We start from the raw sequence: 17,529 nt of genomic DNA, 5'->3' as shown, positions 1-17,529 counted from the left end.
ATTGCGATTCTAACCAAAGATCCCATAAACAATAAACAAACAATAAACAAGAGTGCTTCGTTATTACTCAAATGAGGCGTTCGTTCGTTCGTTCGTTACTTAGGGAAATCACATATTAGATAGACCGTCCATAAACATCCTCGACATGGAGAGATAGCAAGTCACACTTGATTAAATCACCGTGACCCTTCGAGGCCTGAACCGGATCGGTTCAATCGAATCGAACTAAATCCCTAAATTCTAAGCAATTATTGTGAAAACGAAACGGCCCACAACATCTTCTTCCGACTCGAAAGGCCAAGGATTTGGGGCGACTGCGTCCGCCGCAAGACATGGGGCGTCCCGCGGCGGCGGAGGTGGCGAAGGCCGCGGTGAAGGCGGCGGCCGAGGGGTGGCGGATCATCCCTCGGCCTCTCCTCGAGACGATCCTTAACAACTACGCCCTACACCACCGCGTCCCTCAACCCGTTGTCCTTCACGGCCCCCGCGGCGTCGGCAAGACCTCCCTTCTCCTCCACCGTCCGTCCCCTTCCTCCTCCGCCCTCCTACACTGGTTAATATTCGTTGTTAAGGATCTCATCTTGTTCCTGTTTGCAGGTCTCCTTCCGGAGTGGAACAAGGGCCCCCACGTCGCAGCCTACGTCGACCTCGCCGGAGACCCTTCTGCGACCCGCCCCTGGGCATCTTTCTCCGCCGCCTCGGCGCTGCCGGCTCTGGGAGCCCTGCGTGGACGCCTTGAGCGCGAACTCGAGGCCCTGGTCGACCACGGGATCCGCCGCGGTACCATCGGCAGTCGTGACGTCTTCACCGCATTAAACAAATGGCACGGCCTCGACACCGCCCTCCGACGCATCATTGGCCCCGGTCGCCTGTCTAAGAAGGACGAGGCGGCTTCTGCTTCCGCCCTCTGGTCTAAGGCGTTGCTCGCCTTCTCAGTGCGGATTGGAACAGGGGAGATCAATGTCTCTCTTGCTGTGGCGGAGGAGAAGGCAATGGTCACTGGTGGTACTAGGAAATACTCCATGGACGAGGTGGCGTACATGAGGGAGGCGGTGACATCGTTAAAGCTTGCGAAGGAGGTGATAGGAATGCATCAGGAGTGGAGGAGGGAGGCCATTAAACATCTAAACTGGACGGGAGGGTTCTCAAGGTCTCTGGCGAATTCTTCAACCGATTGGCCCTGCATCTTGCTCGACATCCTCTCTGCAGCAGCGGAAGTCGACTTCTTCCAGGTAAAGAATGGACATATTTGGATTGGAGATAAATGGATTCATCAAGTTTAAAATCACAAAGGGATAAAGAAACTCACCACCCGAAGGACAATTAAACAATAATACAGAACTTAAAAAAAAAGACTCACTACTCAAGGAAATATCCAAGAGATACAGAGCCTAAACCCATCACTCTATGGTAAACCAAAAAGGTATAAGTTAAAAAGGAGAACTCAAGGAGTTTCTGTAAATACAATCAAAGTCTGAATCCTTTTTAATTCTAAAACATCAAAATAAATATTAGTGTATAAAACAATTCTCCATGCATAGAAAATTATGAAATTTGTTACTTTACTGTTGATATCTAATTCCTTTAATGCATTCCTTGGTTATGAAGATTAGTTGAATTAATTTTTTCTTTGAATTTGCCCACCAGATCATTTATTAATGAAACAGCTGGAAAGTTAAGAGTCTGAGTTTTTTTTCGACTTATAAAGACATGCCCCTTAACTCTTTAACAATCAATTCGGGCTATTCAATCAAGTTGGGATATCTGCAGGTTTGGAAAATGAGCTTGCAACTCATTTGGTTTATGGATTGTCATATTTGAGAGGTCTGGATTAAAGGCTATAGGATAAATATTGTGGGCCGTAGAGAATACCATAGGATCAGCAAGATTTACACGAGTTGATTGTAGCAAATTAGACGCTCCTGTATCAGTTCTGCTTTTTAGATTGTTTCATAGACTCTGAATTCTAAATTTTGCACTTAATGCTTGCCAAAGCCCTATTTTGATATACTGGATAAATAATTCTTGAAGTCGTAAAGGGTGTTCTTATTTTGGTATGTCACATATCTCTCAAATGGTTGAGTTGGATCACTCACCTGGAATTTTCTCCAAGTTTTGTTTCTTTTTAAGAAGCACAGAAGTTGATTGCATGCAATCTTGATGATTAGTTTTTTCATCTGCTGGTTGATCAACAAAGTTTTTTTAAAAAGTACATGATCAGCAAAGTTGACATCATGCCAACTCTTTAGCAGAAAAGTTTCTGGTGATGAATCTCAGCTGAGCATCCTGATTGTTTCTCGATTTTTTGAGTCTGTCTCTTGTGCTTATGCTTGGAATGCTGACATGAAAACTTCTTGGTCTGATTGAATGGAGATGAGGAGGTAGAAGACGAGAAAGTTATTCTCTCATTATGTTAAAGTTATTCTCTTATTTTGTTATTATAAATTAACAAGAGAGGTGAAGAGACTTTCACTCATTTGGTTTCAAATATTGTGATTGAAATGGATGGAACCAACTTGTCTCCATGTTCCCTTTTTCTTCCTCTCCAGAAGTGGAGGTATTTGAAGAGAAATACATGATTTTGAGTGATCCTTTTGTTTCTCTCCTATCTAAGCAAGGATATCTAAGCAAGGAAAGGGCTTCTCTTGTCTTCTCTCATTGTCTTCTCTCTTCCTTCTTTCCTCTTCTTTCTTCCTCTATCATTTATACACCTCTATTAAACCAATAAGTAACGTACAACTTTTGTCTATTTTGATTGTCTTTGCCATGGGCTCCTTGTTGTGGAAAGATCTGGTATATGTATCTGATACAAACTTAAATATCTTATGTGTTCCTGTAACATCTTATTAATGCAGCCTAAGCTGGTTATAAACAATGTTGACGTTCTGCGAAAGGCTATTTTTTCAGATGACTCAACAGTTTCTGCTGCAGTGTATCATGATAGTTTCATATGGAGATTGATAGCCCTAGGTGCGAACAATAGGTGCTTGCCTGTCATTCTTGTAACATCAGATAGGTAAGGCTCCGATGTTATCCTCTTCAGCACTTATGTTCATACATGATAGTTAACTTTCTCTTCTTGGACAATATATTTCTGGCTTGTGGAGGAATACTAATTAGCTAGATTTGCTATCATTTTAATTATATCTTTGTTAATCATGCATCAGCATTTTTTTATAGGTACAGAGCTGTGAATCTCATAAACGATAAATCCTTGACACTAAGGAAAGTTGAGTGCAGTACCGTAACACTATAAATATCTTATATTAAATTGGTATTTCTATCATTTTGCCAGTAGGATTTTAGTTTTGATGCTCTTATTAATATTATTTGTTTTGTTAAGATTGGGTCTATATCTTGGGCGAAGAATCTATTCTACTAGATGGCTTCTTGTTTTACTCATCAGCAATATTAACTGGGGGTACTGTTCATCAATTGACTCAGGCATCTCATTCTATGTGATAGTGTAATCTGTGTCCTTCGAGCATACTCATTTTAAGCAGTCATCTACTTTGATACTCAAATCCTGCAAATTAAATTTCTGTTTGAGATGCATGTTTTATTACTAAAAAAATAATGGTTCTATCTATCTGATGGATTGTGATGGTGTCTTCTAAAGGATATATAAATGTGAGAACTTAGTAGCTCAGTTGGTGCTCAACTTTGTGGGTTCCATCATGTGCTTATGAAAAAAATGCCTTCTTTCCATCCGTAGATTATATTGTACATATTTGATGCCATATCTATTTTCATGTAAGGGTTTGATGTCTTATTTCTGATCTAGGTTGTTGGTTGGACTGTCAGCTGGGATGATACATGTCTTCAGTATCCCAAGAAAAAGCTGGGTAGAAAAAGGAAAAAAATTACTTACTCCTAGTCTGATATCCTCTCTCATTCAGCTTTTTCTCCCTTAGGCCCATTGGTGATGAGTTGAGAACAGGTGTAGCCACCACGGAATCAGAAGGCCTAGAGTCACGAGTGCTAATCTGTTCTGAATTGAAAAGTGAAACTGGACCAGTCCACTTCAGTTAATTAATCTGAAATTTTAAGTTATGTAGCTGGTTTAGTTCATCTAAAATTTGGTTGAAGTCTGGAAATTGCTGCCTAAGTTTCATGAAATGGGGTGGTCCCCAAGCCCTTTTGTTGGAATGGTAATCTTTGTCCCATATAATGTTGATTCAGCCAAAACTTCATGGTTTTAGGGATGCAGTCAATTGCTCATGGCTGATGCTTAAAGGAACCTGTAACATGTTTTTGGTCTTGCCTGTTATCATCCAGACGTCCAAAAGTGCATTTCTTGACATATCTGATGTAGTTGATTTTTTTTCATTTTTTTGTTTATTGACTCGAGCAAGATGGTGCAGTATCCTTTTCTTCCAAACAAGAATTTCTGCATATTCTTTTACTGCATCTATTAACTTTATCTGCGGTATATTTTGCTTTATTTCTTATATATGAAATACTTGATTGTCTTGTGTTTTCCAGTTACTATTCCTACCAAGCATTCATTGACTTTGGATTTCCAGACATTTTTATCTCACGTGAGGTACATTTCCTGTGCTCTTTTTCCTTTTTGTTGAATCTTCAATATTATTAGTAATTTAACAAATCAACATTTTTTGTTTGGTAAATGTTCTCTTTGGTGAATTACTGATTTCTATTCTGCCTTTGTGCATGCTTTTTGTATTGTTGGCTAACTTGCATTTGAAACCAATATCTTAAAGACTTTCGGCTGGACGCATCAAGAAGCTAAGCTGCATATGGTCTCTCAGTTCTTTAGTGAATCTGAGGTAGTAGTGACTCTTTGATCATTATGAAAATTTTGCTCTTTTGCTTCTTTATGTTCGTTGGTCATTACTTCTTCCTGCTAATTATTTATTTCCGAACAACTTTAATGCTATATACTAAATACATCTTTTGTGAAGTGATAGTGGAAAGTGATTGATGAGGTTCTTGGTCCAAATCCTCGGCAACTTTCTGAGCTTTACATGCTTAAAAAAAGTAGTTATTACTTGGAGTAAGTAACTACCTTTTCTTCTAACTGAATAAGTGTATTAGGATTTAGAAGTAGCTACATATTTTAATATGTACCACTTCCAGTTTGCATGTCCTCTTCTCAGTCCATATCCATGAATAACAAGATTTGAGTAAAATTCAAGGTTCAATTTCAATTGATAGGGATGGATCTAATTGTTTTAATTAATCATTTGTTTTCTATTTGTCTTGAAATAAAGTGTGGACATTTTGTGGTTTGGCTTACCTTCTTTATTTCTCCAAGGCTTTATTTTCTGATCAAGGTTATTATTGATATGCTCTGTCAATAATTTAGGAAATACTTCATCTTCTAGGAATGCTTTTTAAACACCTTACTCTTAGTTTCACACATATCATATATGCATGGCTAAGGTAGGATGTCATTTTTTAGTTTTCTACTGCTATCAATAATAGTAGTAGAAAAGTGTGCAATTTTGAAATATGCTAACTTGGTAAATAAAATGATAATGTTTCTCCTGTACACAATAGTATTTGATAATTGTACACAATTATAAACACAATTGAAAGAAAAACACATGTATATCCTATTCGAAATTTATATACACAAAAATGCTCATAGGTCATCGTTTATATCTACGCTGGCATGGGCTCGCACTTGCTTGCCTCCCTGCCTATCTCTTTGGTGGGGTACTAGTGTCTTTACCTACAAAAATATGATCTACAATGAGTGATAATAACTCAATAAGTATAAGCCCCGATAGTTTTATTTAGGTGAGTATGCATTATGTCATGTATGTAACATTTCGAAATCATATTTATAAATTTAATAGTAACATCAAGGATTTTAATTTCGAATAATACTGCTCGTAACGGGTGGTACGTATCGATCCGCCAACCAATTGGTACGCGGACCTCCTGCTACCGGGCGGTATCGTTGATTGGGGTTGTTTCCACCCTGTTACCACCCTAAATCAGTCGGTGACAGTCAATTTTGATCGTCGTCGCCTGCTACTAGGTAGTATTAGTGGAGGGAGAAAAAAGAAAGGGAGAAGAAGAGGGAGAAGAAAAGGGAGAACTTGGAGATTCGGCATCTCTCTCCCTCGACGATCTCGATACGTCTCCGCCCTCCCTCGTCGGATGTCGCAGATGAGATGTTGCCTCCTCGTCTGAGGCGACGAGGCCTCGGCATCGTCAGCGACTTCTCATCCGCGTGGGGAGAAGAAGCCTTGGCGACGTCGCGGGGAGAAGAAATCGAGCGTCGTTGAAGCGATGTTGCTTCTCCCCACATGGGCAAAAGAAACGAGGTGACGAGGCGGCGACGTTGCCTTGTCGCCCTTTTTTGCGCGAGAAGGAAACCTTGGTTTCTTCTCCCCACACAAGCAAAAAACGAGGCGACATTGCCTTTTTTTTACACTATATATATATATATATATATATATATATATCGAGTAGTACACCAAAATGTATCGCTCGGTATACTCCTACCGTACCGTACCGAGTTGAGCTCGATACTCTGGTACGGTACAAAATTGCGAACCTTAGTAAATACATCACCTTATGACTTCTTTCGTAAATATAACACCGTATTATAACAAATGCAAAATAAAGAGGTAAAATTTGGAGTTGAAGTAACTTAAAATGCATATGTGCACGAGTGGGAATGATAACACATCCATGAACTTCTACACCCCATATCATAACATATATGTACACTCCCACAACACACTGTCACGGACTTAGCTGGATTTGCTTAAGTCGTGCGGCACCCTTGCGTGTCCGTCCGCAAAGGTCAGCCTCCCCGAAGCCTCCCATTGTCCCTTAGGACCAACAAAAGAGAGAACGGGTTAGAGAGAACGCCTCAATCGGGATCCACAAGCAAATATCTCCGAAAAACACTTCATAGACAATGCAAATTACAAACAGACTTTACAAGCTCTGAACAGTTGCACAACAAAGGGTAAAATGGTCCATTACAGATCGAAAATCTCTCACACGTGTCCACATGACACAACCTTTATTTACAAGCCTAAAGAGGCCACCAACCCAACTAAAATGGGACTATTAAGCCTTCGGCTGTCCCTCTACATGCTGTACAAGGCATGAACATGCTGAAAGACACGGACATACATAAGCATTACATCAAACATCCTGTTTCGAAGTTTGTCCGTGACATTCTCCCCCACTTATTCCTTCGACGTCCTCGTTGAAGCCTTTGTCGACACTGCAACTCCTCGCCTTTGCTGAGTCTTCAATCTTCTGCTCCAGCTACAATGTGCCTCTTGGCTCCTTGCTGCTCTCCGCTACTGTTTTTTAGTAGTCGAACCTTTGATCCGCCATGCTGCTTCAACTCACCAATGACTCTGACTCTGGTGTGGGGTTGGCTGAGTTGTGTTGATCCTTGTTGATTCCTGCGGATCCCCCAAATGAAGGAAAAGACCATCCTTACTGCGCCAGTCTCTCAAATTCCTCATGCTGCTTGAACTGGGTGGATGCTTGTTGGAGCTTTAACGAGCATCGTCTCGCAAACTTCTGAAGTTTTGGGTCCGTCCTCCACAAAATTTGCTCATTGACTCTTCTTTCACTTAATTGTCATATCCAAGTAGGTTCGCATCACTTCCGCTTTCGATTGGTATTTCGTTGGGAAATGAAGCGGACAATCTACTCTCAGTAGCACTGATCACCATTGGTGAGGATTTGACAACTATTGTCTTCCATTATCTTCGAATGGTCTTTGAACTTGTGTAGAGCTCCTCTGCTGGATAGATAAGAGAATTGGGGTACTCGGTTTCGCCCATTCTCTTAAGAGTTGAGAAGGCAAAGGTTACTTGACTTCGCCCGCCTCCTCGAGGTTGTACTTCATGCATCGAGCTGGTTACTGGCCTTCGCCTGCTCTTTGCTCACACTTCTGAAGCACTTGAAGTGTTTGCACTCCTTGCGTTGAGTTAGTTACTGTGATTCACCTTCTCAATGCCATCGAACTTCTGGAATGCAGGAAGTTTTCACCCCAACTTAGAGTAATTCTCTCATAGATTTGGTCGCCTCTGGGATTGTACCGTCTTCTCCATCAACCCTGCCGCTTACTCCACTAAGTAGCAAAGGTACAGCACCGCATACTGCCTGCTTCGTTCCTTGGTTATGCACTCTTGCATGACCCGAAGTCCTTCACTTTCGGCTATCATGATGAGAAGCTCATTGACACCGGTCTTACGAAGTTCCTCGGCCTCTGCCCTTCAGCCTTGTCTCGGTACTTGGAGATTGCCTCTACATGCTCCACCTCCTCGGCCCCTTTCACGACCAAGCGCTCTCCCTCCATGAGAGCAAGGGATCAATGACTTTCACGGAAGTCCCGTCTCTGCGGTACCATGGCGTTGCCATGCCCATGGCCCTACTATCCGTCGCCTCGCATCTGCATCCCTTTTCTTCACGATCAGTAGATATGTCTCCGTGGCACTCCTCTGAGTCCACCTACATTCTAACTGATGCTTGATTTTGGGTAGCTAAGTCCCTCTGGACTCGTCGTCGCTTCCTCGCCCCTTTCGACCCCCTGCTTCAACACCTCTGTGTTCTCCAAGCAGTCCGTTTGGTCGATGGAAAGACAGACTGCAACTCCCATACATGGCCTCTGCCATCACGTTGTAGGGTTTGCACCGATTCTGTTCTCCTTAGCTTCCTTGGTAGCAACGTTCGCTTACGCGACCTTGTCCTCTGACTTGCCGGGCTCCCTTAAGCGAATATGAGCTCTGGAGCAGTCCAACTCTCCAGCTGCTTCGATCATACCTCTGCATGATCAAGTCCCTCCCATGGAACTCACTGGTACTTGCATCCGAACTTTTCCCTTGGTGGAACCCAGCCCCCATATGCTGATGACCAAAGTTTTCATCCGATGCAAAATTCGATGCACGCACGGAAGACCCGCCTCTTGGGTACCATTGCCTTCACTCCTTGAATCCATAGCCCTTCTTGTCGTCGTGTTGTTCACCGAAGTGGAGCTTCCAGTAGCTCCCGATCATACCTTCGTATGATCTAGTCCCTTACGGGACTTTAGGTCGTGTGTATTGCATTGCCATCAAACTGTTCCACCATGATCCGCTGCACCATGTCGCCTCCTGGTGACATTTCCATTGCATTCTGATCCTTGTGGAATAAACTCGAATTGTGAACCCTCCATATGTGTGGCCTCTGCCAATACATCGCAGGGACTCCTCCACCTTCGATTTTGTTCGCTCCTTTGGCAATCGACCTTCATCCACCCACTCTTGGGTCACACCTAGATGAAGCACCGCTCTAGGACAGTCCGTCGCTTAGTAGCTCCCGAAGTCCACCGACTTCACTGTAATTTGTGCACCATTGTCTGGATCCTGGGTCTCTGCCCCTACCAGCATAATCTCCGCTACGCACTGCTTCCTTCATGGCAACTTGAATGGCAACACTGTGGCATATTCTTCAAGAGTACCCGCCTCTGCGTCCTCTTGCCCCGTGCTAAGGCCTTCTGAACCCAACTTCGCCTCCGCAAATTGAGTCGCCTTAGTTCCTCCATCAAATGCTCCTCCGAGATAAGGTGCATGTGCCCAGAAGCTCCCTTCGTCTTTGGCACCATGCAAGATGAGTCCGCTCCGTTAGAATAAAGGACCCATGGAACAACATGATCATATTCTTGCCTTTGCAAGAGTTCATGTCCTTGACCTCTGTCTAAGAAAAGCACCGTGCCTCTGCTCCATGTTCCAACTTCTATGCTGGCTCCCTTCATGCGGCTTGGGTACTTCGCCAAGTTACACCCAAGTTGCTCCACTCCTCGTTTTTGCATTGAGTCGATGATGGCCCTCGCGCCCACCATTCCACGGGTCAACCCTCCCTTGAGTCCGATCTCCACATCGACTCCAAGTGTGCCTTCATTTAAGTTGCTTTGGGTCGCTCCCCCACTTGATCTCGCAATGCATCCACCAATGCATTCTCTCAAGCGAGATCATGCGATGACTCCTCGTCGCTTGCTCAGTCCATCGAGCTTCATGGAGTTGTTGTTTGTTGAGGTACTCCTCAACATGTGAGGTCCGTCCCACATGATTCTCCCTCTGGAGAGCCGGGACTTATCCCTCCTGGATAACTATCTCGTTGGAGCAACATCTCTCTTCGTTTCGAAGACCACTATCCCCTTGGACTACTCCGATCTGCTGAACAAACTGTGCATTGTTCTGCCTCCTGCAAACGCACTTGCTAGATTGCGACTCCCCGTCAATATAGCCCCCGCTGCACCCCTCAAGGCCTAGCAACATGCTGAACTCGTTGCACACTTTAGCCTCCTATGGATGTATCCTTCACATGCCGAAGAGAAAGTTTCAATGCTCCATGGCACCGAGTTTCGGTCGCCTTGGGATGGCCACGAACATTCCATCGTCCGCATACAAGCCCATGCATGAGTACCAAATTCTTCGAGTTAGCAATTCCCCTCATCTCTGTGAGCTTTGCAGAACTCCTTGGTCATTGAGCAACTCATTCCACCTTGGATGGTCTCATCTTTTTCCAAGCGCCTCGCTTGTCTAGAGCACCATCAAGTATAGTTGTCAATGTTGAGCCGTAGCTCAAACTCAGCCATCCCAACCTTTGTGCGCTCCGCATTCTTCCAAGCTTGTCTGTTCTCGTGGTGCCTTTTGCGCGAAGGGTTGGCCATTCCTCTGAATGCCAATCTCAGATGCCAGCTCCTCCGAGCGACTCCTTTTCCCTACATCTCGATGCCCGTTTTCCCCCAAACGGTCGCGCGTGTGCTGACTGCCTCAACGCAGCCCCGCTAGGTCCCCCATGTTTGCATGCTAAGTGTTTCTATGAGTGCTTGTCCCGCTCTGATACCATTTGTCACGGACTTAGCTGGATTTGCCTAAGTCGTGCGGCACCCTTGCGTGTCCGTCCGCAAAGGTCAGCCTCCCCGAAGGCTCCCATTGTCCCTTAGGACCAACAAAAGAGAGAACGGGTTAGAGAGAACGCCTCAATCGGGATCCACAAGCAAACATCTCCGAAAAACACTTCATAGACAATGCAAATTACAAACAGACTTTACAAGCTCTGAATAGTTGCACAACAAAGGGTAAAATGGTCCATTACAGACCGAAAATCTCTCACACGTGTCCACATGACACAACATTTATTTACAAGCCTAAAGAAGCCACCAACCCAACTAAAATGGGACTATTAAGCCTTCGGCTGTCCCTCTACATGTTGTACAAGGCATGAACATGCTGAAAGACACGGACATACATAAGCATTACATCAAACATCCTGTTTCGAAGTTTGTCCGTGACAGCACGTCATAATATATGCATGCATTTTCATACCGCACATTATAATATACAAGTGCATTCTAACATCGCACGTTATAACATATACGTGCACTCCCACGCTGCACGTTGTAACATATATATGAACTCCCACACCGCATGTCATAATATATGCATGCATTGTGTCATAGCATATTCATGCACTCCACATCACATGTCGTATATGTGCATCGCGCATCATAACATATATGTGTACTCTCATACTGTATGTCATAGCAAATATATTACTCTCACATTGCACGTCATTAATACACATACATGCATGCAATATATTTTTATGCTTATGCAATGCACACATTAACATCGTGCTTATACCCAGCTCATGGCGATCTTATTCAAAATATGCTTTCAAATATACTTTGAGTGCATAAAGTACGTAGTACCATTATTTTATAGCAATGATTACAATAGGCGCTCGGGCGCTCGCCTAGGTGCTCGAGGGAGGCGAGGCGAGGTGAGGCTCGAGCGCCTTGCTTCATTTCCAGGCGGCGCGCTTCAAAGAGGCGCCGCCTGGGCGCTCGCCCGAGCTCAGGCGCCTGGGTTAAACTAGGCGACCGAACTAGATTTTTAGGTCTGGTTGGTCTTCGATGCTTTAGTTGGTTCAATCGAACCAACTAAATCATCGATATCAGGCTCCTCTCGCGATTTCCCCGACTTCCCCAACCTTAACACGTGATTTTGCCGTCGAAATATCTTCTTCGCTGTCGTTGTCACTGTCGTTGCTCGCCGCTACTGTCGTTACTCGCCGCTGTCACAATCGCTGCTTGCCGATTGCTCGCCGCTGTCACAATCGCTGCTCGCTACTGCTGTCGCCGCTTCCGCTGTCGCGCGCAGCTCCCACTCTCGCTGTCGCTCGCATCTCCCACTCTCGCTATCGCTCGCCGCTGCCTCCATCGCTCGCTGCTCCCGCTCCAACTATAGATGTCGCCTGTTATCGTTGTCGTTGTCTCAACAGCCTCGGTCTTCTCACACTCTTCTCACTATACTGTTAACAGTATACTGCTAACTGTATACTAATAATAGTATTTTTTTTATTAGATTAATAATATATTATTTTGATTTTAATACTATTAATTTTTATTTATTTAAAATTATTGTTATGTTTCACAATAAATGGCAAGTGTACAGAGCAACTCAATAGATTTGATGTAAAATTTTATTGTTTTGATTTTTGAAACTTTTTATTAATGTGACATTGTGATTTTGTACCTGATTTTCTTAATTTAATAGCATATTTTTTATTTAAATAATTATATTTATTAATTAGGGAAAGGAGTTGTGCCGTTATTTGGTTTAGGGAGGAGAATAAGACAAAATAGAGAGGAGATGGAATAGAGCTGCTTAGTAGGCTGCCTTGATGGGTTGGGCTCAGCCCATTAGGCCCCATTAGGCACATCTCAAGTTCGCTAGCACATATGCGTATCTTGCTGGAGGATCGTAGTTTATTGCTGTAAACATACTTAAAAGAAAAATAGACATCGTTGCTTATATATACTTTGAACAATATTTTAAAGAACTTTGCATATAACATTCTTGAAGTCATGTACTTAAAATTTAAAAGTCGATAACATGAGCATGCTATATTATCATGTTTATGAAGCATAGATATCACAAATCATATATTTAAGTAATGATAATATATGCATATTATTTGTGTTTCTATTGGCGTGCTAGTTGTAGTTCGATGTATGTGAAATTAGGCACTACAGTTTTCTAGTTTTGATTGCATGTGACTTACTAGCACCTTTTTCTCAGGGTAATGCGGGATGGCAGTAGTAATTTTGAGGATGTTGTTGATGCATACTTGGCATATCTGCAAGTAAGTGTTTTTTCCCCGTAAGTAGTTTGCTTACCATCTGCAAGATTGAGAGGTAACTCATGTGGAGTGCTCTGTTGCTTTTTCGGAAAGTAACCAAGTAGCATATCAATTTAATCATGAGCTGTACTCTAGAACAAGGAGCCTCAATACCTTATTTCGACGCCATTCATTATGATTGAAGAATGCATATATTGGTATATGGGTTATGTACATGAGTCTGCTTTTGTGCTCATGATCTTGTACCTGAGTTAAATGTGATTTACCATGATATAATGCAATTTATATTGTATAGTAAAAGATAATGTTTATCTGAAGGAAAAAAATTAGGTTTATCATGACATTTGCAACGCACATAGGTGGTGGCATACTCAATAATTATGTGAGACCTTATTTCTCTTATATTACTATTCTTTGTATTTCTGAAGTGCATAAAATCTTACCTAATGATTTGATTTGGTCTAATTTCTTGACTCAAATATTTTATTTCTTCAAAGACATTGTTTTATTCTAGTCTTGTGTAATACCTGCAAACTTGGCTTATATATTAAAATCACTGTGTTCATGAGCTGTTGCTTTCCTTTTTTCAATTATTGTCCAACCTCTGTCGAATAAGAGCAGGACACTGACAGTTGTTTGAGAATCTTCCTATTGGCAGCATGATGCTTTAAACTTTTGCTGGTGTTGGATCTACTTAAAATAATGTCATGTTCTAGCATAGTAATCTTTTATTAGTATTACTATTTCTCCTCTGTACTAGTATTCATGGGCAAATATAATACAAAATCATGATTCCATTACGATATGTGAAGTTTAGAAATGTTGAATTCTAATACATATCCAAAGAGTGACCTACATCTGAATTACACTTTTTTTCTGTTTCCCATTGAATTCTAATACATATCCAAAGAGTGATCATCAGAGTGACCTAAATCTGGTCAAAAACATTTTCTAGGGTTTCTTGTTTCTAATTTGTTCCGTACCAGGTAACTGTGGTGAACCCAGCAATGGAATCAGTTCTAGTCATTCTACAGAAGTTTGCTTCTGATGTACGTACTGGAACAGTTCCCATAGATCGATTACATTTTGGTGCTCCTTGGAGACATCCACCTCACACTGATGATCCTGTTGCATCCTTAAAGTGGGCAAAGATTCAACTCATGGATTTTGTCCAATCATTTGTGAATGTTGAATTTGGTGTAAGAGATCTCATTATACACTCTTTACTGCTTTTGATCCAATTTACTAGCTAGATCATTTGGTCTCACGTGAACTTCTTGCTTTCTCTAAATGTCTTTGATCGTTGTACTTTATTTCTTTGAATTCCATTGCATATTCTTCCATTGTTTCTGTGGTCACAGTGATGTTTGTCATTGAAATATTGATCAGTTTATTTTATTAAGGGGAAAATGTTTGCAAATGGTCCTTTGATCGATTTTGCATGTAAATCATCAAAGCTTGCATTTCTCTTCCCAGGATTTATTTTCTTTTGTCATTTTTGTCCTTTTTATTTTACCACTCTGTTATTGATAGTCTAGTTTCTAGATGCCATTGAAAGAGGTTGTCTATTCTTGATATTGATGTTATATTTCACAATGGTGCAAGGTAAGAAAGAAGCAGTAATGTTGTTCACCCCATCAAAAGAGGATTTTGTAGTGAGAAAAAAATAAATTTATGAACTTGATCAATTTACTTCTTTTGCTTCTTACTCAGGGATGAAATGATAGACCAAAGGTGTGGGTTAATTATGGTTTAATTGAAGTCCTCGTAGGTAAAATTTTTAAACTAAAAGATGACATGGATCTCTTATTTATTTGGTCTTTGTGTATTTTGCTGCTACTCTCTCATATGTTTGAAATGATAGACCAGAGGTATAAGTGAATCATGGTTTAACCAAAATTCTTATAGGTATATGCTACAGTAGGGATTGATGATAACAATGGCAAGGATCAAGTGAAGATGAATCTAGGAGCTTAGGACAATAGTGTCTTATGGATGACATGGTGCACAATTCTTTCTTCATAAATTTCTTTATTAAAAATTTGACATGGAACTCTTTTTTATTGGTTTTTACAAAGATGCAATAATCGGTTGTAAGCACTAAAAGATGCCACTTTAATATGGATATAAAGGAGATTTTTTGATGTTGTGGTCAAATGCTGCCTAATTTGATGATACATTTCTAGACTGTCTGGTCGGTACTAGTAGCGTTCTGTCACAAACACAGTTGGGATGTATTTAACTTATCACTTTTGTTGAATAGTTGTTGATCTTGAGGGACCTCTTCATCCTGCTATGTAAAATTAATTTTTTGCTCAATAAGATGTTGCTTGGATGTGATTTGAGATACCTTCCCAGATTTTGGTCATGGATTTTAATATTTTTCATCTCCCGTCTTGAGTAGGTTAATTTTTTAGCCGACGATAGCCTTGAAATACTGGACGATCCTTCAATTGTTGCGATGTTGGAGGTACACAGTTTTAAAGCAGTTATTGATCTTTGCATTGACACTTAAGTATTAAAGATCAGACTAACACTATCATATTGTTAGGTGGGCTTATTATATAAACAGAGAGATCCATCTTTTATTCGGCCAATAACTCGAGGCATCCAGAGGTGCCTTGCGAGATGGTCAGTTATTTCATAAATTGACTACCACAATTTTCTACCATCAGTCCGTGACTCAACCCTTTGCATTTTCTTGGTGGTTAGGCTTGTTCAGCAAAAGATGCAAATGAGATCTGGAGAACGTGTAACATACTTATGGCAACGGGTAATGCGTGGGCGAAGCTATCGCCATTTAATGAAGGAAATAGGCTATAAATAGATGAAAGAGGTATAATAATAACCTACTTTTTGGAGTTACCTTGCTCTGAACTCCCATCCCTGAACTGGTTGGTAAAGAAGCTTTTTTTTTTTTTTTTTACCTCAGATCTGTTGCCACAAATTTTCCTCCACGGAAATAACCCCTTGGATTTCTGGATGGTTGAGGCATATGTTATTTTGTGCTGGCAAACCTATCCAGGCAGACATGTAAGTTCTACTCCTGTTCTTTTTTATCAATTAAGCATCCATATCGGGTATTGTATGATTTGTTTTGATTTCAGGGAAAAGAGTGCAAATAGTATAATTTGCTCGAAAGATCATTAGTGGTCTTTTTTTTCATGGAGTCTCCTCTCAGTTTCCATCAACTTACACCCGGAACCCAGGAAAGATAAAAAAGACTATTTGGTGATATATTTTGGTTTTCTCTGTCACAAAAAAAAATTGTACTGGTATACCTAGTAGATTTGGCTTCTCTGTTTCACGTGGAATTGTGGTTACAGTAACAAGTTCAATTTTTGGAAAAAGACATGCTTTATATGGTGGTAGGTAACAGTTGTAGATGACTGTGCAGCATAGATAGGTAATACATTGTTGATGTATTCTTGTGTGTGTATATAAAAATAAATTATATATATATATATATTTATATATCTTAAAACAAATTGATTGATGTAGAGAAGGTTTTCTGATGCCTAACGTGCAAGTTGGATTTGTGATATTCTGATTTAACCATAGAATTTTCTGTGCAGATTCCTGTAATTTGATCAGCCAAATGAATTAAATAAAGAAAAGGGGAATCATGATGCTGGATGAAGTGCTTACAGTTGCAATAAATTGAAGGAAGCTAAGAAAGCTCGTATATTTGAAAATCTACATATCAGAATACATGGTACTCTTAGATTTATCATTATGATATGGTTGCAACTTGTACTATTGTATTTTGTGGCGTTTAAACTGACGGGATTGCAGTCTGAAGGTAAACACTCTATTTGTAATTTTGTAGTAACTAATGGCCTAACCTAGTTTCAGAAACTAGGAGAAAAGGAAAGAGATCTATTATTATCCACAGGGGTAGTTAACGCAAACTCTCTTCGTATGTAAGTTTTTTTTGTCCCTTGCTCCCCTTTGCATTTCACATCTCAGGCAGATTTTTTGACTTTGTATTCACCAGACAGAGTTGGTATATTTTTCTTTTTTTTTTTTGACTGCATGTAGCAGATTGCCAACGAGGTAAATGTATTAAATCGCCAAATTTCTCATACATCATCACTATGGAAATCCATGGTATAAAGAGAAATGGGCAAAACCTAACTCCCATTGGCCCATGTAGAAATAAATAATATATACTATGGAAATCCATGGTCGCATATAGATCTGAAGCTGCAAAGCATAATACACATGGAACTACTTCAACATATGTATGCATGCAACCTTCATGGTGCATTTGAGGTGATTACCAAACAAAGGATTATGATGATCTTGGATCGAAAGTAATGTGAGATAAATAACCCTGGTAATCGAGATTACCAGGCAGACAACAAGCGTTACATGGCACAGTTACATGCC

At 41.1% G+C, this 17,529-nt stretch overlaps 1 protein-coding gene across 5 annotated transcripts; it reads left to right on the top strand.

Moving 5' to 3' along the window:
• The first annotated feature begins 236 nt into the window (after positions 1-236).
• LOC103978188 (uncharacterized) lies at positions 237-17,029 on the top strand. 5 transcript variants are annotated; one of them, XR_010491548.1, is made up of 14 exons: positions 239-519; positions 598-1,232; positions 2,856-3,016; positions 4,486-4,546; positions 4,725-4,790; positions 4,932-5,017; positions 13,077-13,140; positions 14,124-14,336; positions 15,542-15,607; positions 15,689-15,768; positions 15,850-15,973; positions 16,070-16,170; positions 16,245-16,543; positions 16,713-17,029. XR_010491548.1 is itself a non-coding variant. In XM_065127332.1 (12 exons), the coding sequence occupies exons 1-11, from the start codon at positions 333-335 to the stop codon at positions 15,962-15,964; spliced, it is 1,734 nt and encodes a 577-aa protein (XP_064983404.1). In that variant the 5' UTR covers positions 239-332; the 3' UTR covers positions 15,965-15,973; positions 16,070-16,174. The 5 variants fall into 5 exon arrangements, 2 of the variants coding, with proteins under 2 accessions (XP_064983404.1, XP_064983411.1); XR_010491545.1 differs by lacking the exon at positions 16,245-16,543; XR_010491553.1 differs by lacking the exons at positions 14,124-14,336; positions 16,245-16,543 and having other exon boundaries at positions 237-519.
• The last annotated feature ends 500 nt before the right edge of the window (positions 17,030-17,529 follow it).

Source organism: Musa acuminata, chromosome BXJ1-3, assembly GCF_036884655.1.
Source record: "Musa acuminata AAA Group cultivar baxijiao chromosome BXJ1-3, Cavendish_Baxijiao_AAA, whole genome shotgun sequence".
NCBI classification, from domain to species: domain Eukaryota; kingdom Viridiplantae; phylum Streptophyta; class Magnoliopsida; order Zingiberales; family Musaceae; genus Musa; species Musa acuminata.
Note: the sequence above shows the minus strand (reverse complement) of the source record. Positions and strands in the feature narration are given on the sequence as shown.